The 26,022-nt window shown below is 29.1% G+C and overlaps 1 protein-coding gene across 2 annotated transcripts in view; it reads left to right on the forward strand.

Moving 5' to 3' along the window:
- Positions 1–26,022, forward strand: part of LOC142324029 (uncharacterized) — a 99,331-nt gene that overhangs the window by 24,585 nt on the left and 48,724 nt on the right. Inside the window, exons 2-4 of one of the 2 annotated variants that reach the window (XM_075364594.1) lie at positions 3,724–4,117; positions 12,822–13,035; positions 22,693–22,740. In XM_075364594.1, coding sequence (XP_075220709.1) covers positions 3,724–4,117; positions 12,822–13,035; positions 22,693–22,740 — 656 coding nt within the window. The remainder of the gene's footprint in view (positions 1–3,723; positions 4,118–12,821; positions 13,036–22,692; positions 22,741–26,022) is intronic. The other variant, XM_075364595.1, reaches the window with a different exon arrangement.

Here is a 26,022-nt window from a genome sequence, read left to right on the forward strand (position 1 = left end):
AAAATACATTTTACTGAATGACAGACATGTGAGTCCTAGTGTAGTTGGGCATGCCACATGTTAGAGTCAGGAGCAAAAAAAAATAGACTACGCTTACTACTTGCAGTTCTTGTTGCCGATTGGTGCTTTTTTGTGGTGGTATGTCAGATAAGCAAGACTTTCCTGTATTTTTATTTTAGATGTGAGATCCTAGATTTACCTGATACAGTTAATACCATGCATTTTGTACTACTGGACAAAAGAACACAGTCCAAGCTCAGTCCACAGGTTGCTGTCCTGTGTGAAGGACATGTGGCTTTAAGGATGCTGTACCCTTAAACTTGACCTTAGCTGGATCTTTTAACTCAAGATACTGAATTCAGGGTAGATAGTACGAAAAAAAATTTTCCTGTATAATAATATTAATAGAAATATGATGGAATCTTAGCAAGAGAAACAAACATACCCAACAACAATGTCATGAGAGATTGTGGATTTTTATTCTGATTGGTTACCTCACATTCAATGATTGTATGCATGCTGTAATAATTTATCCTTTTTCGAAACACTAAAGACCCAGCTGAAGGGTTAGCCTTAAGAGAATTTACTCAAGTTCAAATGTCTCTTGAATTGTATGGTTTGTTGAAGTATCCAGCTGGATAATTATTAACTTTCTCTGACAAACTTTTTTGTGTTTAGGACTGCTGCAGTAAGAAGAACTTGACACTTTATAGATAAAAAAAAGTGTTAGTTTTATTAAAAATCAAAATGGTAATTTATTCATAAAAGACTGTATACATTTTTACCAAACTTATAACAGAACTTTTTTTCATTAAATCTAACAGCATGGCAGATTTATAGTGTCATTCAGAAGGGTCTGGCTTTTAATCTTAGTTTGGCTTTGATTACTTCACACGGTACAAAATGCATGTAATATAAAAAAGAGAAGAGTAGGTTCTTCAGCTATTAAAGGGCGTTGTAATTCTGTATTCAATTACTTAACTATGTAAAGTATTGTCTGATCAGAGTTTGACTAAAATATTTCTTAAAAAAAAAAAATTATTACTCTGTTGATGAGTAACAGAAAAAACGATCTGCCTCCTTTATAATACGTTTTATTATAAATTATGTACTGAAAAGTTTTTTTTTTTAATCAATATCTTCAAAAAGTTATCTTATTTTGTACTGATTTTATTTATTATTATCTTTTTATATATATACATATTATTTTGTATTAATATTTATTAATTATTATGAACTTACAATCACTTGTTATATTTATTTATTTAATTTTTGATGCTCTTTTTATCAAGTTTTTCCCATTTTTTCCCTTGATTTTGCCAGACAAATATTCCAGTAACAGCATCGGTTACCCACAGCATATCAGTTAAATATACTAATGTATAATTATGTACTAATCAGAATAAAACGTTTATCTAAATGATTATACTTTTATGATATAAAACTAGTAAATATTAGCCACTGTTAATTCATTAATTCTTTTACAATTACAGTAGAATTAATTGATTTTTATACAACCAACTTCCTAGTAATGAAGTGAAGTTATGAATTATTTTACATGCAATGTAAAATAAGTTATATTTTACTTACTCCTACAAATATAATGTGCATATCAGGATTTCTGTCTGTTATAAGATTAATTAGCCTGCCTTAGGTAATCATAGCGGTAAGGTCATTGTTATAAATGGTTGAAGGAAGAGCTTGTGTTCTAACTGAAAGTAGTCACTACAGGGTCACTAGTTTGTTATAGTTTTCCTTTAAACTGTACATTTAGCTGTAAATGCATTCACACAATATACGTAAACTATATGCAAAATTTACTATGTAAAAACATAACATATCAAGCATTAGTATTAAATAATTAGTTCAACCAAATTACACTTGGAGAAAATAAAATTGTTACCTGGACTTTTATAAGTGGAAATGGTAAAGGGGCTTATAATAAACATAAAAAAAATAAATGTGTAGGTGGAGGTGGTGGAGGGGGGTTGAAAAATAATTTTTCGAATATAGAAGTTGTAGATCATGCAGAAATATACGACTTTTGTAGAGGTCAGTTTTTAACATAACCTCATAATTTCCGAGAGAAATACGAAAAATATTTTTTTTGTGTTTATTTTTCATTTCCGCAAAAATAATTTAATTTTGATGAAACTTTGTGAAAGTATACCTTTCTGTGTCTTAAATAACCACAAATCTTTTTGACGCCAACTTTTACCATAAATCGCAATAATACGATTTTTCGTCCCTTTTCAACCCTCCACCACCCCCACTCACGAATTAATTTTTTTTTACATTTATTATAAGCTTCGTTACCATTTCCACTTATAAAAATCCAGGTAACAATTTTTTCCCCCTCTACATGAGTTATTTGGATTGGTCTAAATTAAAAGAAAAGAGTATTAACTCTTTTCTTTTCCTTTTATAAATATAATCTAAACTTCAAGCTTTGTATCAAAAAATCCAGGTACTGTCTTTTATGAGTGGACAAAGTTAATGACAATATGTCCCGAAATCATTTAAAAACAATGGGTCATTTTCGATAAAGCCCATAAATGTAAACAACAAAAATTGAAGCAACAGAATGCTAAAAATTTACAAAAAATCCTTTTAAGTTGAATTGTATCAGCTAGAATTCCCTTTAAATGATTTCTTCTGAACAGAACACTTGGAATTATGGGCTGATTTGATGATTCTCTTTGGAGAAAATCATCTTCTCTGAAGTACAGAAGAACTTTCCTAATTGGAAAAACAAAAAGAAAGATACTTTTCGCATATTTTTCTATTAGTAGATACTTTTTACTTCCTTGTATGAAATAAAGGAAGTATCGTGATCATGCAAAATTTCAGTTATCAGATTTCAATGGAAATATCCATCTTGACCATAACACATATGTATCTTGCATAACACAAAAATGTTTAGTTGTATAGCATGTTGACATTTTTAATACAGGACTGTTGTAACATTTAGTTGCGCACCTCCCCTTTTGATTGCGATTGACTTAACCAGAAGTGACAAAAAACCCCAAAATTAAAATTTTTTTGGATATTGGACTTTTTCTTAACTGCAATAATAAGCCCTCATTGAGAGCTTTTCAAGATATATCGTAAGTGGCACTTATTTTCATTTGTTCCAGAGTTATAGCCAAATAAAATTTTAATTAATGAAATGCTTGGGTCTTGGGGGAAAGGCACCAGACTTCATCGGGTTTTTTTTTTTTTTAATTTAAATATATTGATTTATTCATAATTATTAACGTCTCATTGTAAAAAAATTTTTACAGTGAATAATAATTCAATAACAAAAAAATATGAAAAAAAATAGTAGCTTTTAATGAAATAAAATTTTATGTACTTTTCATTTTAAAAAAATGTGTAAATTAAATTTAATAGGCATAAAAGGAAGTCATGTGTTGTCCACATCAAATTTTTTAATAGAGGCTCTCTAGTGAATGGAATTTTAGTATAATTTCCTGAACTTTACTTTTTTTTGTTGAGATGATAGGTATAGACTATTTTGGTCATTTTGCCGTATTTGTAGTGTATGAAAGGTGAACATCTTAATTAGCTTGCAGTTTCTTATTTCCATTGGGATTGTCAGTTTGTTTACTGTTTCTTTCAAACGATGTTGCTATAAATTGTCTCTAAAATATATTATTTTCTTTTTTTAAATTTGATTTTCATAAACAAAATTTTACTTACTTTGGGTATTTGTTGTTTTAGATGTGACCTGGATGTGGGAAACTCTCCTCTGCGCTCAATAAAAGCTGTATCTGACCATTTGACTGAGAGGATTAAGCTTGATTTGACTGACGATCCTAGCAAACCACTGCATATAGTCGCCGAGCCAATAGTCTCCGACCACAGTAGCGAAAGCGCCGGAAGTACAAGTAGTGGACTAGTTAAACATTCTATAGGCAGGACGGCGCAGGCACAGGCTAGAATCAGACCGGACGGGCCGGTGCCGTATGGTCTCGACGACCCGCAGCCAACGTCCGCCAGCATGAATAACAATTTAATGTTCCGCAGTATGTTCTTTATGAATGATGAGGCCAGACATTTCCTTGCACCTGCTCTTCCGTTGCCTCCGACGGAGAGTGATTATTTTCAAAAGAAGGTAATTTTATTTTTTTAAATAGTTCAGAAAAAAGTGATTTTTTAAAAATATTATATTCATAGTTGAAAAATTTTAGAAGTAGAAATATTATGTAATATGTAAATGGTAAAAGAGATATAATATACTAAAAACATTTAGATGTAGAATGATATTTTTAGAATGTCTATCATTTAATGAACAATATGAAGCAAATAGAACTTAATTATAGTACAGCATAAATTTTGATTGTGTATACCTAATAATTATGCATTTGTTTGAATGAACTTATATGTACAACCTAAATTACATTATACCTAAATATTGAATATCTCTTTTATCTGTTCCAAATTATAATAAATATATTAAGAATAATATGGCATTCTAAAGACAAGATTTTCATTTTCTGTTCAGGTTAATTTGTAATTGATCAATCCAGGTTTTGAAACTAAAGTGGAAGAATCTTATTGAAATCTTACATTTAATAAAATGTTAATTTTCATCTGCTTTCAGTTCTGTTCTTTGTTTTTCTGTTGTTTGTGAAATGTTTTATTTATCTGATGTTATTCAGAGAATAAGTCTTTGATCTAGGCTTGTGTAATTCATATTATTTTCTGAAAGTCATTCATTGTACACTTGAGGTAATAGATTAATGTAAATGGGTATTCACAGTTTAGAAATAGATGCTTTCAAATTGTTTTATTTTTTAATTTTCAAGATTTTTTTTGTCTTCAGTCGTTTGACTGGTTTGATGCAGCTCTACAAGATTCCCTATCTACTGCCAGTCGTTTCATTTTGGTATACCCTCTACATCCTACATCCCTAACAATTTGTTTTATATATTCCAAACGTTGCCTGCCTGCACAATTTTATCAAAGCGACTATTCCAGGATCCCTTAATATGTGGCCTATAAGTCTGTCTCTTCTCTTAACTATATTTTTCCAAATGCTTCTTTTTTCTTCATCAGTTTGCTGCAACATTTCTTCGTTTGTCATTTTATTCACCCATCTGATTTTTAACATTCTACCACAGCACCACATTTCAAAAGTTTCTAATCTTTCCTTCTCAGGTACTCCGATTGTCCAAGTTTCACTTTCATATAAAGCTATGCACAAAACATATACTATCAAAAATGTTTTTCTGATGTTAAATTAATTTTTTATATAATCAAATTATATTTCTGACTGAAAGCTCGTTTTGCTTGTGCTTTTATATCGCTTATTTCTGCATTTTATATTACTCCTGCTTCACCCATCTTTAGTAATTCTACTTCCCAAATAACAGAATTCTTCTACTCCATAATCTTTTCTCTTCCTATTTTTATATTCAGTGGTTCATCATTATTTCTACTACATTTCATTACTTTCGTTTTGTTCTTTTTTATTTTCATGCGGCAGTTGTTGCGTTGGACTTCATGCAATACCATTCATTATTTCTTCTAAAAATCTTTTTTACTCTCAGCTAGAATTACTATTATCATCAGCAAATTGTAGCATCTTTATCTTTTCACCTTGCATTGTTACTCGGGATCTAAATTATTCTTTAACATCATTTACTGCTAGTTCTTTGTAAAGATTAAAAAGTAACAGGGATAGAGAACATCCTCAGACCCCCTTTCTTATTATGGGTTTTTTCTTTTGTTCTTTGATCATTACTGTTGAATGCAGTTTGATTCCTGTAAATGTTAGCAATCGCTCTGCTATCTCTATATTTGAACCCTAAATTTGTTAAAATTCTGAACATTTTTCTAGTCTATGTTATCAAATGTCTTTTCTAAATTTATAAATGCTATGTATGTTGGTTTGTTTTTCTTTAATCTTCCTTCTACTATTAATCTGAGCACCAAAATTGCTTTCCTTGTCCCTATAATTTTCCTGAGACCAAATTGGTCTTTTCCTAACACTTCTTCCATTCTCCTCTCAATTCTTTTGTACAGAATTCTAGTTAAGATTTCTGATGTGTGAGTAATTAAGCTAATTGTTCTGTATTCTTCACATTTATCTGCTCCAAATTTTTTTGTTATCATTACAATAACACTTTTTGAAGTCTGACAGAACTTCCCCTTTTTCATAAATATTACACACCAGTTTCTATAACCTATCGCTTCCTCACCTGCACTGTGCAGTAATTCTGCAGGTATCCTGTCTGTCCCAGGAGCCTTTCTGCTATTCAAATCTTTTAATGCACTATTAAATTCAGATCTCAATATTGTATCTCCCTTTTTATCCTTTTCAACCTCCTCTTCTTCCTCTACATAGTTTCTAATTCATTTTCTCTGTATAACTCTTCAGTGTATTCTACCCACCTTTCAACCTTTTCTTTCGTATTATAAGTTGGTGTACCATCTTTATTTAACATATTTTAGAGATAAGTAGAACAATTTATTAAAGAATTTAAAGTTATATCCTTGTATAGTTGTAGTCCCAATTAAACACTTAGTTTATCTATTAAACATTTTGTTTAGTTGATTTTTAGAAATGTTTTTAACTATGAGGTTATATTAGAAGTTAGTGTTGTGTAATTATTGGTCAGTTATGAGACTTCATTTTGGTGATCCTTGCAGGAAGTAATTTGATGATTAAGAAGCTAAAAGCCCTTCAACATCATTTAATTTCAAATTTCCTAAAATGCATAATTATCATGTGTAAGTATCATTCTTATCACAGTGCAGTGCAGGGGCATCTTATTAGAACAAGTATTGATCTCTGGTTCTGTGATGAGATTGAGTGATTCTGTGATGAGTGATGAAATTGATGAGAATTTCAGATTAGAAATCATTAAGTGTCTGTTAAAATTTTAAAATTACTTATGATCCCCAATGCATCTTCCGGAAATTCCAACACATATTCCAAGATGTCTTGAGTTCTTTTTTATAAAGTATCCTGACCCCCATAGTGGGGAAGACCCACTATGTCACTCTGCCTTGTGACAATCCCGGTTGCCACACCACCCCCCTCCATTCCTAGCCCTGATGGGTTTTACTAGGTCATCTTTTAGACCCTCTAAACTTGATAATACAACACTGTCATCAGTTTGACCCCTGTCAGGATGCCACCAATGCAAATTCCTTGGCAGACATTTCCATCAGTGTATTTACACAACCTACTATCGCCATTGTATGGCTTCTTCTAACCATGATCACCTATCATAACTTACAACCCTCAACTATCAAATTAACCAATTTGCGGAAGTGCAATCCCTGCGTCTTCTTCTAACCCCATAGGTTTCACACAAAAACAATTCTTATATCTAACCTCAATTAGACTATGCACCCAAATCATTACTTGGTTGAGTTTTTAAACACTGAAAATATTATCCTCATACCACCAAAACAAGTGTTGATCACAATAATGACAGTTTTTTCCTTCAATCCAATTTATGTAGAGTCCTTTGATTTACCTAAACATCAATAAATAGATTCACAGTTTTAATAAGGCTCTAATGAAAACATACTCATCTCTCTGCTCTGGTCTGCTTTCTGGAGCGAGGTCAATGTCTTCACCCTCCCACACTGCAGCTCTATCACAGAGTTCTTCATACATCCATTCTCATCTTAACAGCGACTATTTAAGCTAACCAGGGCTCGATGCCAAAACGCCTGTCTTGATGAAGTAAGCACCCAGGCAGGCCCCTAACCACCCGGGTTGCTGTTTTATTTATACATCTATACAGCATCAGATCCCCTCAGCCATCCTGTGCAGGGCTAAGAATCTAAGGAAGCCAGCAACTGAGTTACATTCGATTTGGTTTTCCAATTAATTTGCATATCAAAACCACTGTTGATCCTCGCAAGCTCTCTAGCTACTTTGGTATGTTGAGCTTCGTACCTGGAGCAGACATATAAGACATGGTGTGCATCATCAATGGCCCTACACTCCAAACACAGACCTGTATTACTGAACCTGTCTTGAAAAGCAACAAGTCCAGAAAGAAACTGTGTAATATGCCAGTTGGGGGATTGGAAAATTTCAAATAATGACCATAGATATGGGTATGTCTTCAAACAGATGAATTCAGGTTTAATGTGTAATCAAGCACATTGTCAAAGTTCTATGAAGAAGTAGAACGAAAAAAGTATCTTTGTACAGTTAATCATGGGAATTATTGATATTTGAATCCTATGAATTTCAGAGTACAGTGTATCATAATAAAATTATTAAATCTTGACTGCAGTTATGAAAAAAAAAAAAAAAATTTCATAAAAAAAAGTTAAGGCAATTGGTCATATGCCTGTTGTAACTAATAATTAAAGTAACCGATTATAAATTATTTTAATGTGTTTACAATAATCTGATAAAAAACTCATCATTTATCAAATCATAAGATGCATTGTTTATTAAAAAAATTGTGTTCAGAATTAAAACATGACAAAGGCAAAGTTGAATATACCTCTTTAAGTATCTTAAGACCTGTATTTTTTAAAAATATATTGTTCTATTTGTGCTTGAATTGCTGGTCATGCAGATAGTGTAGCATTTTTATCATGACATGCTGTTTTGCATTTGTCTCTACCATGAACTTTTTTCTACTTCATCAAATATGACCTATTAGAAAATCTCCATCTCTTCTTTAAAATGGATTTTATTAATGATGATAAACATTTAAAAAAATATATTTATTTTTTATTTAATGATTGCACTTCATTTTTGAGAATTGTAAAACGTTTTTAACATAATCATACATATATATAAAATAAAATGTTTGAAATACAAAACAATACCTAAATACACAATTGTAAATATAAAAACTCCTAAAAAGTATACACCTATAAAAATTCAAAAGAGTTATGTGAAAGATTCAGAATAAAACAAGAATAATTTTAATGAATAGTTCATAGTTAGTATTATTCTAATGGAATGATTCTAATTCTTGTAGTAATAATTATAATAGTTATCAGAAACAAAAAGCATAATCAAATAACTATTTTAAAAATGTTACTTTTACGTAAAATTTAAAAAGAAATAAATTTATTTTTAAGTAAAAATATGTAAATATATTTTTTGATAGTAAAGAAAAATTAATAATTGCAAATGCTTTCAAGTGTAATTTAAATGATAAGTATAATACAATAAAGAATGCCACAGTTGATATTGAATGCATTATTGAGAAAATGGATAATTTTTGATAAGAACAAATAAGAAATATAATTAGTCATAATATAAAAACTAATATAAAGAAAAAGGAAGTTATAATTAATAAACTAATGATTACAAAATATGAGGTTATCAAACTAAAAAATAAATTTCATGATAATGATCTAATATTATTAAAAGCAAATGAGACCAATACACCAATTATGTTTAAAAACAAATACAAAGAACCTATGAATAATTACATTTAAAAAAAATCATTTAAAAGACATAAAAGACCCAACAAACAAATATTTAAAAATTTTAAGATTTAATATCTAAATATAAACTGATATTTAATTATGATAAATTAAATTGCGATTCAAGATTATACCATCATCCCCAAAACTTATTGGACTACCAAAATTACATGAAATAAATAATCCTTTAAGGCCTTTAATAAATTTAAAACAACACCTGCATATTTCATAGTTAAAATACTTAGAATAAAAATAAATTTTAACTATAACATAATCTAAAAGAAGTCATAATTAAATTAAATTCTATAAAGTTAATTTTAAAACAAAAATGGTAAGGTGTGATATCACATGTACCCTAAAAAACCAGTTGACAAAACAACAGAAATAATAAAAAATAGATTAAATGAAACCTCAGAATACACCAGTGCATTTATCACTATTATAATAAGTATTTGTGTTCGAAATTATTTTGAGTATAATTATAATTGTTATTCACAAAACAGAAGGCTTACCAGTGGGATCAGCTATATCTATCATTATGTCTAAAATATTTTTAAACAACATTTTGAAAATAAAATAGTTCATGGTATAATAATTACACACCAAATGCTATTATCGATAAGATATGTAGAATATATTTTAGTCATATATAACCCAACTATAAGTAATGAACATTTGACCATTCTAAATAAACTTAAAAATTACAATAAGAATCTAAAATTATGTATGAAATAGGAAATAAAAAAAATCCATTTTTTAGATATTGAAATCGAAATAAAAATAGATAATACAATAGAAACATCAGTTTATAGAAAACCTACAATAAATATTATTACATTACATTTTTAAATTCTTATCATCCATGGTCACAAAAGATTAATACATATAAAAACTTGATTTTTAGAGCTATACATTATTCAAAAAACAATTAAAAAAAAACAGAATAAAAAGTACTATGATGTTTTACAGAAATACAACAGAAAAATGAATACTAGTTTATACCTAAAATACAATTACACAAATAAAATGATAGAAAAAAATACTAGCATATATGATAAAAATAAATACAAAAAAGCATATAAACTAAATTACCACATTATAAGATGACAAACAGCATATATATTGGTAAAACCAGTAGATATCTAAAAAAAGATTTGCAGAACATTACACAGCTTACAAAAACAAAAAAGAGGTAAATCTATTGTAGCTGACCATTTGTTAGAATGCAAACATAATACTACTGATTGCAAAAATAATTTAGAGATTTTGGAAGTTTGTAATAATGTTTAAAAAAATGAATATACTCTAGAAATATTATATTTATGAATATAAACAAAAGTATAAATTGATGAACCACCAAATCAATCACATTCAAAGTTGATGATTTAAATTAAACTATAGTAAAGTAAATCTAACAGTTGGCAGTAATGACATTAGAATCAAGGAAATTACGACGTATTAAATATTACATCATTCCCATACTGGATAGCAGAATTTGTGTATTTATCCATAATAATTTCAAAATTTTCAAACAAATTCAAAATTCACAAATTTTAAGAATTTATTTTAATGTAATTATTGAACAAAATACCAACTGAAGATGTGGAATCCAGTGAAAATTGTTTCTTGGAATTAATGTGGTAAGTTTAACTTATCTATTTACTGTGTTTTGGTGGTTTAAATTTCATTTAATGTTAAATTTTATTAACACAGTGGTCAATATGCTAATTAATGGATTATATGAATTTAAAAAAAAAATTGTGTGTGTGTGTGTATATATATATATATAATTTATATTAATCAGATCAAGCTAAGTACACAATAAATAAATAAAATAAAGTAGAATGACACCCACCTTTTTCCATAATTCATGCAAGAGTGCTTTCGCGAGTTTCTCGCGTTATCAGTTGCTCCATATAATTTTTTCAAATCATTCGTATCAAATTACATTACAAAATTGAAATTAAAAATCATCTTGTACTATACTTAAGATTTAAAATTTTAAATTCAAAAATATTTTTCTTATTTTTTTAAATTTAAAATTTAAATTAAAATTAAAAATTGCATGTATATAAATATGAAGTCATTTACTAAAATTAAATTAAAGGTTAAAACTAAAATCAATAATAATAACAATAAAATAAATAATTTAAACAAAATAGAAATCCATGTGGATTAGCTAGTTAAAAATTATGTGACCGTACAGAGTTGAAGTAATTTTTTTTTTTTTTACTATCTAGCCTTCGGGAATCACTGTCAGGTATTACTTCATAGGATGAATGAGAATGATATGTATGAGTGTGTAAGTGAAGTGTAGTCTTGTACAATCTCAGGTCAACCATTTCTGAGATGTATGGTTAATTGAAACTCAACCACCAACGAACACCGGTATCAAAGCTCTAGTATTCAAATCCTTATAAACGTAACTGCCTTTACTAGGATTTGAACGTTGGAACTCTTGACTTCGAAATCAGCTGATTTGTGAAGTCATGTTCTCCACTAGACCAAACCGGTGGGTAGAGAAGTATTATGAATTATCAATGAATCATAATACTTCAACTCTGTACAGTCATAACTTTGGCTAGCTAGTCCACATGGATTTCTATTTTGTTTAAATTATTTATTTATTTACTTTTTTATTGTTGATTTTAGTTTTAACTTTTATTTTAATTTTAGTAAATGACTTCATATTTATACATATGTAATCTTTAATTTTAATTTTAATTTTAAATTTTAAAAAAAATTTGGATTTAAAATTTTTAGTTTTATTTCTGTCTTGATTTTAATTTGGAAAAGAATTTTTTAACAATTTAAAATTTTAAATCTTAAGTATAGTACAGAATGATTTTTAATTTCATTTTTGATATGTAATTTGATAATGATGATTTGAAAAAATTATATGTAGTAACTGATGATGCGAGTAACTCGCGAAAGCGCTCTTGCATGAATTATGATATAAGGTGGTAGGTATCATCCTATTTTATTTTATTTTATTTATTTATTCTTTCTGTACTTAGGTTGATTGGATTAATATAATTAGTATAGTGCAGAGAAATATGATTCTTGAAAGGATCGACTTTAGAAAAATAAATATATATACATTTTGTTTTTTAAAGATTGTGCAACATTTTTGAGAATTTAAGAAGACTTTTTTTTGTTTTTTTATAGTAATGCTTCTAACTTATTTTTGAAAAAAAAAGAAAAGTTTTTTACAGAGATGAAGAAGTTGTATGTTGTATTGTAATTCACTGTGTCGAATTACTATATATCTGTAAGATATGTGGGGGGAGTCTTTGCCTAGAAAATTGTACATATAATCTTTATACCTTATCTACGATCTTTTTCTTTCAGTTTATTCTATTTTTTATTATTATTTTTTTTACTGATTTTTCCAATAGGTAACTGCATCTACAACAGGTGTGGGTAATGTTGGTTTAGAAAATCATGACAGTGGAACATCGGAAAACCAAGTACCTAGTGGCGGACAAGTAGATAAAGAAACGTCAACTGTGCCGTTGACTTTACCTAAGTCACGTCCACATACATGTGATGAATGTGGCAAGTCATTCCTTATGAAACATCATCTTGCAACTCATATGAGAATACATACAGGTATGATTTATAAATTTCATTGTAATTATTATTAGAAAACTCTTTGTATCAAAAATAATTTTTTTTTTAATTCAGTTTTTTCAGGTGAATTTCAGTTTTATTAAAATATTTCCATTGTCATTTTTATTTATTTCAAGTGACAGTAATTATTTGCAAAATATTTCATATTTATTTAAAACATTTTGTACAATAGGCTAGATGACAGTAAGGAAAAATGTGATAGAATTTTGTTTTCTACAATTGGTGTTAATCTAAAAATATTGAAAATGAATGTAGTTTGTTAATTTATTTAAGATTATGTAATATTTTCAAGAAATAAATAAGTAAAAATAAAGATCGATGGTTACGTGACATAAAACACTAATCAGAGCGCATGATGTCATGTCTTGCAAGACTCAGATTGTTGTTTACAGCTGTCTATGTGGTTTGTTGATTTTATGCTCTAGAACATTTTTTTGCGTGTTATATATGATTTTCTATAATAGTACCACAACTACAAGTCTTTGAAATGGAAGCAGGGTTTGCAAAAGCCAACAGCTGTAACTTGCCGAAAATTGATGTGGTTATGCTGGGAATGTTTTTCACATCAAATAGTGATTTCTGCTCAGCAGAATTTTCTGCTATATAAGTATTGTTGGTCAAAATCCATTATATGCCCACAACACTTAATAGCTTGTCAACCATGTAGTTAGTTAGTTCTTAGATGGCGCCACTGAAATGCTGACTAGCGAGCGAAGGTTAGTGAGCATAGGTTAAGTTTGGTTAGATTATATTTTTCATTTTATTTATTTATTTTCTTATTTCAAAATAGCTTTTGGGTGGCGCCATCTAAGAACTAACTAACTAATTATTGGTTGACGAGCTATTAAGCAGACGGCTATTAAATGGGCATATAATGGATTTTGAGTGTATTGTTTTTGAGGTTAGTTGTCAGAAGAAAAACCTATATCATAATTAAATAGTTATATTAATGGCTAAATTTGATTTTAAGCCCTCAAGAGCATTGTTTGGAGATGATGCTGTAAGCTACGTGCAGTTAAAGTATGATAGCAAAATATGTACAGTCAAATGTAAAATATGGCCAGAACATAAAGTTTGTGAAAGATTGTATACAGTTTCTTAAATAAACATGTGTACAGTTAAATAAACTAGTTGTTGGGAGTTTTAATGGTATTACTTTCACGCTGAGGCACTACACAGTACTTGTAAAACTTGGAATTCATTTTAGACTTAGTAATTTTTGAAACGCCTATAAAATTCCACTAAACATCTGATTGTTTTGTAAGACATGATGTCATACGAGAGGCCACGACAGTTTGCAGTGTTTTAGCAGGAAAATTTTAATTGGTTTATAAAAATGTAAAATACATGTGCAAATGATCTTTTATGTGCTATAATATTTATATTTTAAAATAAATTAGACCTTGAGGCATAATATAAGCCGGTTTCTCAAAAAGTCAACTAGCCTATTGTGATTAAGCAAAGTGAGATTTCTGTGATGAACAGTACACTGGATATTTTAGTTTTATTTGTTTTTGCCCTATGACAATTTTTAAAAGCTGTCTTTTAAGATTGGATTTTAATTAAACTCTGCGGGATTATTATTTGAAAGGTATGTGAAGGTCCTGACCAAATCTATGGCTTATAGTTTCTTTGTCGTTTTGCCCAAAGGACCCGAGTATAGTTTGTGAAATGAAGATGAAACCTAGCTTTGAATCTATTTATGTTGTTACTGACTAGTCAGAAAATTAGATTCATGGTGTTTTGTAGAGCTTCTTTCTTAATTAATAAGTAGTATTGATAATAATTAAGACCCTTTCTAGCAGTTAATGTTTTCAGCAGTAAAATTTTGCGTTATGGGAGAACCCATGCTATGTATATGACATGCTGTTTAGTTTTTTGGTTGGATGCTCCAAATATTTTCTGTTTGCTAAATTAGCTATCACACATTACTGTATTCTAATAGACACACATTATCCCAGTAGATCTACAGCTTGACACAAATCATACACTCTTTTTTCTAGATGGTTATTGATGCCAAACAATCCTTTTTTTCTTATTCTGTGTTTCCTTGCACTTAACCTTGACTTTTATATCCTATTATGTGAAGTCATTTACATGTTGTATATATTTGTTAGTATATTTTGTTCAGCTTTATCATTGCTCATCTTCTTTATGGTAGATGATTCTGCTTATATAACTTTTTAAAATTTTTCAGGATTTTTTTTCTTAGTCTTTTACATCTATAAATTGGAAAGTAAGAAATTATGCTTCAAAAATTGTTTGTAAAATTTTTTACTAAAATCTAAACCTCTAGATGTCCATTTCAGCTGTAAAACAATTATTATTAGTAGACACTACAGATACTATAAATAAATATGTAAAAAAAGTAAACAAAATAAAAATAAAATCAAAGAAATAATAAACATTATTAATTGACAATAAACATATCTCATAAAACATTATAAAACAAGTAACTGTTTTTTTTAATTTTTAGGCAATATTAATAGAAAGCATAAATTTAGTTTAAAGATATTTAAACCATATTAATCTCCAATTCAGATTGTACATTTCTGTTTAATTATAATTTTTCATATTTCTACTGATGATGAGTTGAAATGGCCATCTAGGTTTAAGTAAAATCTTTTGTGAATGGTTTTTTGGGCATATCTTGTTTCAATAACTGTTTTGTATACAAGTGAATTTGTATTTGTTCTCAGTTGTGATTTTTTAGTATAATAATAAATAAGTTCTCATTGTATGATATTTAGATAATCTTTACTCCCCAAGACGTGTTTATTGGTGAAAATCATTACTACCTCAGTCTTATGTTACAAGCACATCATATGTCAGATACTTCTCAAAAGGTTTAAAAAAAAATCTACGAAATTTGTTATTATATTTTTCAAATAAGAAGGCCATATAATGCCTTTTATTTATGACAAAAAGTCTCTTTTGTACATATATTCTCTTATATTTTTAAAATTTATTAATAATGTTTCCATCCTATTGTGCAAGGGGTGCTGATTTTAGAAGTTTTTACAAAATTTTAATTTGTGTCCTGATGTACTTATTGACATGTTTCAACCATTGTTATCCTTTTAAGGAATTTAAAAAAAAACACTAGAAAATTTTAGTGTATTTGATGGAGTTCTTTCTTGAGTTTAAAACATTGAGAAAAGTGACACAGATTTCTTATTAAGGTTTTAAAAAGAGATAAACAGTTATTAAGTGTAATGACCAGACAGCATGCTGGTTTTAGCTCTCTGTTATTCACAATAATCTTTTTCATCTTCTGTTAAATCAAAATTACTACTATGAGGGCGGTTCAGAAAGTAACCTCCGTTTGTATAAATAAAAAACCTGCATAGATGAAAATATTTTATTATGGTCAATTTAAAACTACAGCTTTTAACTATTTTTCAATATAGCCATCATTTAAATTCAAGCATTATCATATAGCATTTCATAAAATATATTTATAGCATTATATATAATTATAGCATTATATATAGCATTTCATACAGTCTTCATAAAATTCAGCCACCTGGATACCTAGCCAACCTTTCACGGCATTTTGAAGTTCGTTGTAGTCATTGAAATGCTGCAACGCAAGCCATTTCTTCATGTGATTGAAGAGATGAAAATCACTCTGTGCTAAGTCTGAGCTGTAAAAATGTCCCATTGGAATTGATTTAGAATTTCTTGAGTTCTTCGAGCACTGTGAGGACGAGCATTTTCATGCAAAAAACAACACTGGATGACAGCATATTGCGATGTTTGTTCTGATTGTCTTGCCTAAGTTTCTTCAAAGTTTCACAGTAGATTGCTGAAGTAAACGTTGTACCGCATTCCATATAATCAACTAGAAGACCTGTTTGCTTGTTATAACCTAAAAACATGAGCGCTGCAATAGGAAATCCTGCGAAATGCGAAGTGCATGCTGTGCAAAAAATTACAGATATTTGGTTAGTATGGTGACAGAGGATGGAAGAGTGCATTGGAAATAAAAGGAAAGATAGCAGAGAGGCAAAGGAAGGATTCAGTAAGTTGAGGAAATTATGATATGATGAAAGTCTGGACTTAGAGTTAAGGAGGTTAGCCAAACACTATGTACAGAGTGTCTTGTATGGGAGTGAAGCATAGATGATTAAGAAGATGGAGAAGGATGGGATTAAGGCTTTTGAGATGTGGATATTGAGAAAGTAAAATGGGTGGTTGAAGTGAGCAACAAGGAAGTAATGAACAGGATTAAAGAAGAAAGAGCACTAACACAGGAAGTACGCAAAAGAAAAGGGAACTTATTAGGACATATGTAGATATTTACAACTTATTTGGACATTAGAGGAAATCGAATCTTGATAACTGCATCGGAAAAGTCAGTAGAAGAAGTTAGGAAGCAAGGATGAAGAAGAATGGATGAAGATAGCAGTAGTATAAGATACTTGATGCCAGGCAGAATGCCAACAAACGATGACACACACACACACACACACACACACACACACACACACACACACACACACACACACACACACACACACACACACACACACACACACACATACACACACACACACAGAGAGAGAGACAGACAGACACACACACAGACACACACATACACACACAGACACACACAGACAGACAGACAGACTTACCATCACTATTTGATATTTTAACTTTTTTTATTACGTTGTGCAATTTTATAAAACTTTTAAAATTTTTTATAAGAATAAGATAATTAATAAAAATTAAAATTAGTTAGAAAACAGTTAGATATAGAATTTATAATGAGTGATGTAAACATTCCTAATAGCTCTTCAGACTGGACTACTTTGTTGCTGTTACTTTGCTCATTACTGTCTTATTTTTATTGTGGTACAAAAATATCACTTTATGTTGAAAATCTTTGAATACACTAATATATTTTTACAACTTCCTTTTTTTCTGCCGATCTCCATGGCAGAGTGGTAGCACTCGGCCTTTCATCCAGAGGTCCTGGGGAATTTGAATCCTTATTAGGAAGGGCATTTTTCATAAGCTACAAATTTCCATTTAGGCTAATGACCGTGGCAATTGAATGAGCTTGTAATTTCAAAAAAAAAAACACAACTTCTTTTACACTCTTATTTACAAAGATAACAAATGTTTGAAACATTTACCTAGTTCCATGAGAAAAATAAAGAGTGTTTAAAAACTTCATAAACCCCCCAACCCTTGCACAAAAGGGCTCAAACTTTTAAATTATACTAAACAAATTTATGAGATAATATTTGAAAGGAAAATGTTTACATCCTAAATTCCATAAATTATGTGGTTATGTGAAAAATGTAAGTAAAAATGCTTATTTCTTTATTAACAATTGAAAGATGGCTTTCTCATAATGTTTGTTAAGGATATTAATTAATTAAAAAAAAAAAAAAAAACAATGTTTAACTGAGTCATGAAACCAGTTTTTGTGACCTGACTTCATTCAGATACACAGCTTCAAAAACTAAAGATACACACTTTGTCTTTCATGTTATGGATTATACTGATTTTTGTGCCTATTGGGTAAATTGGTCTATAATCTAGAATTTTTGAAGAGAAAATTGTATAGGTTGAGTTGATATATTGAAAAATAAGTATGTTTTTTCAGTCACCAATTATTTGATGGGTTTAATGATCTACATATGGGTTTAAAGATCACTACATTGATCTTTTAATTTTAATATAATTATTATATGCTAGATCTTAATTTTGTTTCTATTCTTTGTTTCCCTGTAGTTTTTAATTTCTCTCTCCCACTCCTTTATTGAATTAACAAATTCTTGGTGCTTTAATGTATGACTTAATAGGCAATTTTTTCTTTTAGAAAAAAGTATCAGTCGGAATTTTTTTTATCTTCAATTTATCTTAAACCTCATTTTGTATTTTATAAACTTGTTAGGCTTCAGTATTCTACTACATCACTTTTTAAAACCTCTGTTTAAATTCTTTACTTTTTCCGGATGTTATTGTATCATTGTCACAGTAAAACTGCAGTTGATGCAATGTGTTTGAAGATTTTTTTTATTTTCTAATGTATGTTTTATACTAACAATTTTCTATTTAGCATGAAACCGCCCTTTTATGGGAAGTTTGATTTTAATGTCTGTCTTACATTTTGCAAACTGTATTTTATTGTTTAAATAAAAAATTCTTCAACATTTGATATATAATGTTCTCTTTTTTAAGTAATTAATTCAGTATTGTCTTGCCATCCTTGTTGAGATATATTTTTTGAAAATTTTTTTCTTGCGCATGAATCCATATTTTTTCATTTAGTATATTTTGTACATTCATATCTACTTTAAATTAAAAGGAACAATATCAGTGAATTTCAACTTAGTTTTTATCCCCTTTGAATTGTTATGCAACTTTCATTGCCTCTTCTAAATTCAAGTTTCAAAGCAGTAGGGATTGATTAAATCCCTATTATATTTATTCTAATTACAGGTGTCTGATCTTTATGTAGTCATAAATAACACTTTTCTACATCTCATCTGATTCTCCAGTAAATTGTTTAATCATTTTATTTCCCCATATACATTATTGAATGCCTTCTCATGACCTACAAATACTGTGTAAGTAATTTTGTTTTTCTTCATTGTTCCTCTGAAGATTATTGAGCTAGTTAATATCTCCTACTTCACTTCCTGTTCACCTGTAATTTTTTGTAATTAATGTTTTTGATACTTGAGATGTCAAGCTGATGGTAATTTCCTTCTGTTTTCTTTGGGACAATTATTCAATAAATTGAACTCAGGACTATCTACAGTTTCATCTATTCTGCAAACTGATTGTAGTGCATGTTCAATTCTATTTCATTTAAACAGAATAGTAATTTGAGCAGTAAACAATCTTCTCCTACTGTCTAATTCTTGCTTAAATTGTCCAGGTTGTGTTTATAATTCAATTGTTGTTTCTCTATTGTTTATCCTGAATTTAATATTAAATTTTATTGTTTGTTGGTTTTTCTCTGTTTGGTTCTATGATTTCTTTCCACTTATCCTGTTTGCTCTATCTTTAGTTTCCAACCCTGCTTTTTTATTTATTTACAGTACTTGGCCAGTAATTGGTTTTTAATAAAAGTTGATCAACATCTGCTAACTTCTCAAAGCATAACAATTTAATATTATTGAAACAAAGAAATAATACTTGGCACAAAATTAAATCATTTTGCTTTAAATTTTAAGCGTATTAGTTTTGAAGTGGATATTTCAATGAAACTATTCTGATATATAAAGTATTTATTTAAATTTTAATTTCTTACAGATAAAATACAGCGTCGTTTGGGATAGTTAATTATTTTGTAATACATATTTGTATGAATAAATCCATTTTCTAATTATAATTATGTGCAAGGAATGTTTGGAAAGTTAAAATAATAATTGAATTATTATACCTTTAGGTATCTTCTCTTATTTTCAATATAATCACCTGGAGACTATGAATATGAGTCTATGGAATTCAACCTATTTTGTTAGCCAGAAATAAGATAATTGATTCCTATGTCACAGAAGTATCCCGTTTGTTTTCTTAATGATGTAATAATACTACCTAGAACCTTGATTAGTCAGTTTTACAGTTAAGGTATTCTAACTTCATGATTTTACAATTTTGTTTAAAGCTAATATTAGTTAACTGAATTAAACTATGCAAAGGGTTAGCTAAAACTTTCTACATTAAGGTCTGCAATAACTTCTGTATGATACAAAATGTTTGTTAACAAGCATTATTGTGCTTTATTCAGACTCTGTGTCATCATCCTTTACTGTCTGTTTTGTATTGCTTAATGATCATTTGTTAGGATCTTGTGGAAATCAAGCATTTTGTGGTAACTGAAAGAATCACAATAAATAAGAATTAACAAACTTGTCAGTAGGGAACAATTTCTTTTCCTTCATCAACTTGTTTTTGTTCTGAAAATAGTCTTTTTCATATCCTAAAAGATTGCTGGCATGATTTTTTTTATAAATGCTTTGAAATTGTTTGCTGTTGGCGAGTATGTATAATATTTACTACATCAACTATTGCTTCTTTACATACAAGTGTTTCATTTTTAACAACGTAGTCCCGAAAATATCTGCAGTAATGCTTATACTTATCCTTATAATGCTTATACTGCAGCCTGCAACCGCTTGATTTTTCTTGTGGTAATCTGTTGCTATTTCCACCTATATTTCCAACCTTTATGCACACACAGTTTCTTGTTACCTAATATTTTTGTAACTGTTTCATGAACAACTGTTCTGCTTTCTACTCCATTCTACTTCAAATCCTGGAAATTTTTTTGCAGTGTTTGACCTATTCATAATATCCTTGCCAATAGAAACAATTTGGTAGTGAATTTTGTTTAAAGGAATCTCCTGATTAAAACATACTTTGTGCTTGTTAAGATTAAAAATTTATATAGACCATTTGAAATATACTGCAAGTACATTACTACTACTGAGATCAGTTAAACTTTACACATTGTGTGGACCCTATTAGACTAGTAGTGTTGGCAACTATGAAAAAAATATTTCGTTATCATTTTTATTAATATTGTAATAGAATTGTTTTACTTTCCAAATACTCCTTATGTTACATAATTTAAACAATATTCTTGTAACATCCCAGTTGATGGTAACATGCTGTTATCAGTGGTGTAGTTGTGTTAAGATTTATCTTCTGTTGTTTGTTATCATTATGTCATCATGCTGTTATATATATATATACATGATCCTTATTTATAATTATGCATTTTTTATGTTTCCTGTTTTGCTTTTTTTAGTTCAACCTGATATCACATCAATTCTAATTTATTGTATTTGCTTTTTTTATTTTGTTTTATTTTTTTGTATGTGTAAATTGATGTTTGTGTTATTTATTATTATTAATTTAATGCTTGTTGCACACGGTCAAATTTTTTGTCATATGTATAAATATATATGTATTTTCTTATTGATATTTCTTTTAAAAATATCTTTATGAGAATTGTTGCAAAATTTTGATTTGCTCACAGTCAAATTGTATGTTTATTAAACAAAAAATAGTTTTTTGGGTTTTTTGTTTAGTGAAATAATTTTTTTTAAAGAGAAAGTTATGTAAAACTTGATGAAAAAGATATTTTTATTTGCGTTTAAAAGAAAAATAATTTTTAAGTTGATTTTCCATTTTATAAAGTATATTATTGTTTCGTTAATATTTTTATGTGCAACAAAACATGTTCTAATAAAAGTTTGTATTTATTTTTTGCTTTATTATTCTTTAATATTAATTTTGACAAAAAATTACTGTACCTTGTGCAACAAGATTAGGAGTATGTTAAAAAATAACCTTATTTCCTGATTTGTGAGCTTCTTTAATGGAATCGTGTATATTTTATTATCAATTTCTTGAAAGTTAATTATTTTATATAGACAGAACATGTTACTTTAATTATTATTTTATTTATTTTATATTTTTTTATTTTTTTTGTAAAATTTTTATGAACTAAATTTGACAGAAATATTGGCCACACGCAACAGGCATTTTGTTAGTATTTATTAAAAAAACCTCAGTAACGATTATTATTATTGTTTTTTTTCTTTTTTTTATTAATTTCTTCATTGGTTCCTCGGGTTCGCATTACCCAACTACTTCTTCATGCAGTAAATCCTATGGGTCGTATAAAGAAGCCTCGCATGTCTGGAATGCAAGGTTTGTGTGTTTGTTTATGTTGTTGCTTTTTACAGATTATTGTGACTTGTTTTTTTAATACTCTTATTTAAAAAAAAATATGAATAAATAAATTTAGTTATATGTAATTTTTTTATATTAACGTGTGTTTTTAAATGTGTCTGTATTATTATATGTAATTAGTAATCGCGTGTGTGAGCAGTAAATTTGAGGAATACTGAGAATGAAAGTTTAGTGATAGGAAGAAGATATTGGAAGTTGAGAGTTTTAGCTATAAATCAGATTTTTCTACTTTTTGTTTGATTTTGTCTTGCAGTTTGACTGGAGGTTTTGTTGTTAATTTGAAAATTTTAAAATCAAAAAGATTACATCAGTGGTAATTTGTTTGTTTGAGGGCATACCGCAATTCTCCTTATGGATGAAACTTTTTTCCTTTGTTGTATCAGTATGTCCTTTCTAGTCATGTAAACAGAGTGATTTTTTTTTTATAGGCTTTACATTTAAATCATGCTGTATTGTAGATATCTTTTGTTCTTATTTAAATTTTTTTAGGATTTTACCAAAATCTTGTTGTTTTGATCCAATTTGTCATGTTTTTTTTTAATCTGCTAAAACACTTGTGATTTGAAGATAACTGTGCTTTAATTTTATTGTCAACCTTGTGGGTCAATCTGAATGATTTATAGTTCGAGTGGATACTTACACATGTTATACAATTTGAGATTTTTTTAAATTTAATAGGTAATCTGAACTTTTCTCAAAGAACTCTAATTTTTGGAAATGAAGTAATTTTTATTGTATAATTTATTTATTAGCTGGATGATAATGGTTATTTATCTCAGGAACGGTCAACCTAAGACTACAAGGCTGCACTTCATTTACATTCATACATATCATCCTCATTCACCCTCTGAAGTAATACCTTACGGTGGTTCTGGAGGTTAAACAGAGAAAAAGAAAAAGCTGGATGATGCAAAATTGTTGATCAATGAAGGTTTCCTCTTATTTTCAGTAAAAGTGTTCTGATATTCCTGAGGGTTTTTGGTCCTCCTCCTCCTCCTCCTGCTACTGCATGAGGGTGTTTTAAAACTTCCTTTTGTGTAGGATTGCTTAGTTGAAATATAATCCTGTTTGCTTTATATTGTTTTCGTGGTTCCATAAATTTATTTTGGAAAATTATATGATTTTATCTGCAATTAATAAAACTTTTCTAATGCAGTGATAGAAAGGAAAATTCATTTCAAATGAAAGATAATTAAAGAGCAAAAAGTAAAACTTTGAAACTCCAAATTATCCTCTTTAATTATTTAGATGATATTTCTCATATTATTTTAGGTATTTTATTTTAAAAGTGAATCAAGCCAAAGTACAATTTTAAATTTGATTTCCTGTTCATATTTCTGTAGGTTGTTTGTTGAATAGGAGTGCCCATCATTGCAATAATCTGTTCAGTAGACGTTACCAAACAAGTTTCCTTAGAGTTAGTTTAACAGTTTTTTTTAAAGCTAACTTTTTACAAGAAACTCATCCTAATGAATGGCAATGAATATAGATTTAAATCTTAAAAATTTACAGCAAAATTTAAATTGAAAAAATTTTGATATCGTGTTAGCAGATCATTATGCTATTAAAATTCAGTAATCTACAGGTGTTCAAAAAGTGATGCAACCTTATGGGAGAATGATTAAGTTACAATAGTTGTTGAAAGTGGCCCATTGCACACCAAATGCCCACTTTTTGTTTGTTCAGAGTAGGCTCTTGCGGCTGATGTGGATTTTCCATACACGAAATGCTGGAATTCTGTGTATTTGCGTATCCATCAAGATGGAACTACATCTTGTCAGATCAAAACCAATCATCGAGTTCTTCCTCATCTGCCATTACAGATGACATTAACCACTGACAGAAAGCTACATGTTTTCCAGTGTCTGCAGATAACTCGTAAATGACACAAACTGTGTATGGATGCATCTTTTAACACTTGCACAATGCTGAGAGGACATTACCAATGGAGAGACCAGACTGACTAGATAGGCGTCGCACAGACTTCTTGAGACTAACAGAATATGCAGCTTGGTCAATTTTTCTAGTGTTAGCACTTTCAGTCTTCCATTTTTGGCTGCATCTGCTACATTCCCTGTTTTTTGGAACTTGTCATATAGCCATTTCATGGAGGAATTATTTGGTGCATCCACACCATACTTTTCTGTGAAGACATTCTAGGTCTGAGCATAACTGGCACATCTAATGTATTGGGAGAAAATGAATATTCTTTGTTGCATTGCCTAATCTATGTTTCTTCAATTAATCCTGCAACAAAAAAGGAATCATTCTTCTATAAGATTGTGTCATTTTTTAACACCTGTGGCTTAGACCGAAATAAACATACAAAATATAAATGAGTGTTTCAATAAACATCAGCAAAAAACTTTACTGAACTTGACGATAAAGACAATGCCTTCACTGATGAACTTCACAATAATTAAAAAAACTGTTAAGTCACTTGGTGAATCTTTAAAGCTATAAATGACCTTCTATCATTTTTGTTAATAAAAGTGATGAGGGATTATTCATTGCTGTTTCCCAAGTTAAAATATTAACATTTAAATCTGACAATTTATTTAATTGCCATTTCTAAGCTATCCTCTTTTTTTTGTCTGTAATTTCTTTACAACATTTTGGGTTTTGTGGGTATTCAAGAACTCACATTTTTACCCAGCAGAGATTGCAAAATAATCCTAATGGCTGAAGTCCTTGTTGACTAGAGTCATGCATTCTAATCCTCTTAAGGTACTCACTCTTCTTTGTTGATTCCATTTTTGAGATTATATCCTACTATAAAAATCTTTAAATTCAAGATTAATTTAGCAGTTTTCATTCTAGTTTCAAGATTATCATTCTTGATACGGTACCATTAATCAGATTAATGAGTTATAGTATTCATTGTTTGTATTAAAATTTATTCTACAGAACTTGTATGTCTTGGAATTGGCAGAGTATTCTGTCATGGAAAGATTTCTGGCTCATGCGGATGTCTTTACTAAGGGAAGAAATAAGATAGTTATGATCTACTGAGGGTAGTTTGGCTCAAGCCTTTTGTACAACCCATGGAGAGAGGAAACAGAGTACTCGTAGCTTTACCAATCAGGCAACTTCTCTCCGTGGCTGACTATCACCTCGGCCTTTCAGATTGGCACTTTTTGGCAGCTAATGCGATTTTCATGATGTTTATCCAAGGAAGTAAAAATTCAAGCTGTCATGATAGTTTTTGGTAGAGCAACATATTGTTGTATGATACACTTT

The sequence above is a fragment of the Lycorma delicatula genome, chromosome 4 (genome assembly GCF_047948215.1).
Source record: "Lycorma delicatula isolate Av1 chromosome 4, ASM4794821v1, whole genome shotgun sequence".
Lineage (NCBI taxonomy): Eukaryota > Metazoa > Arthropoda > Insecta > Hemiptera > Fulgoridae > Lycorma > Lycorma delicatula.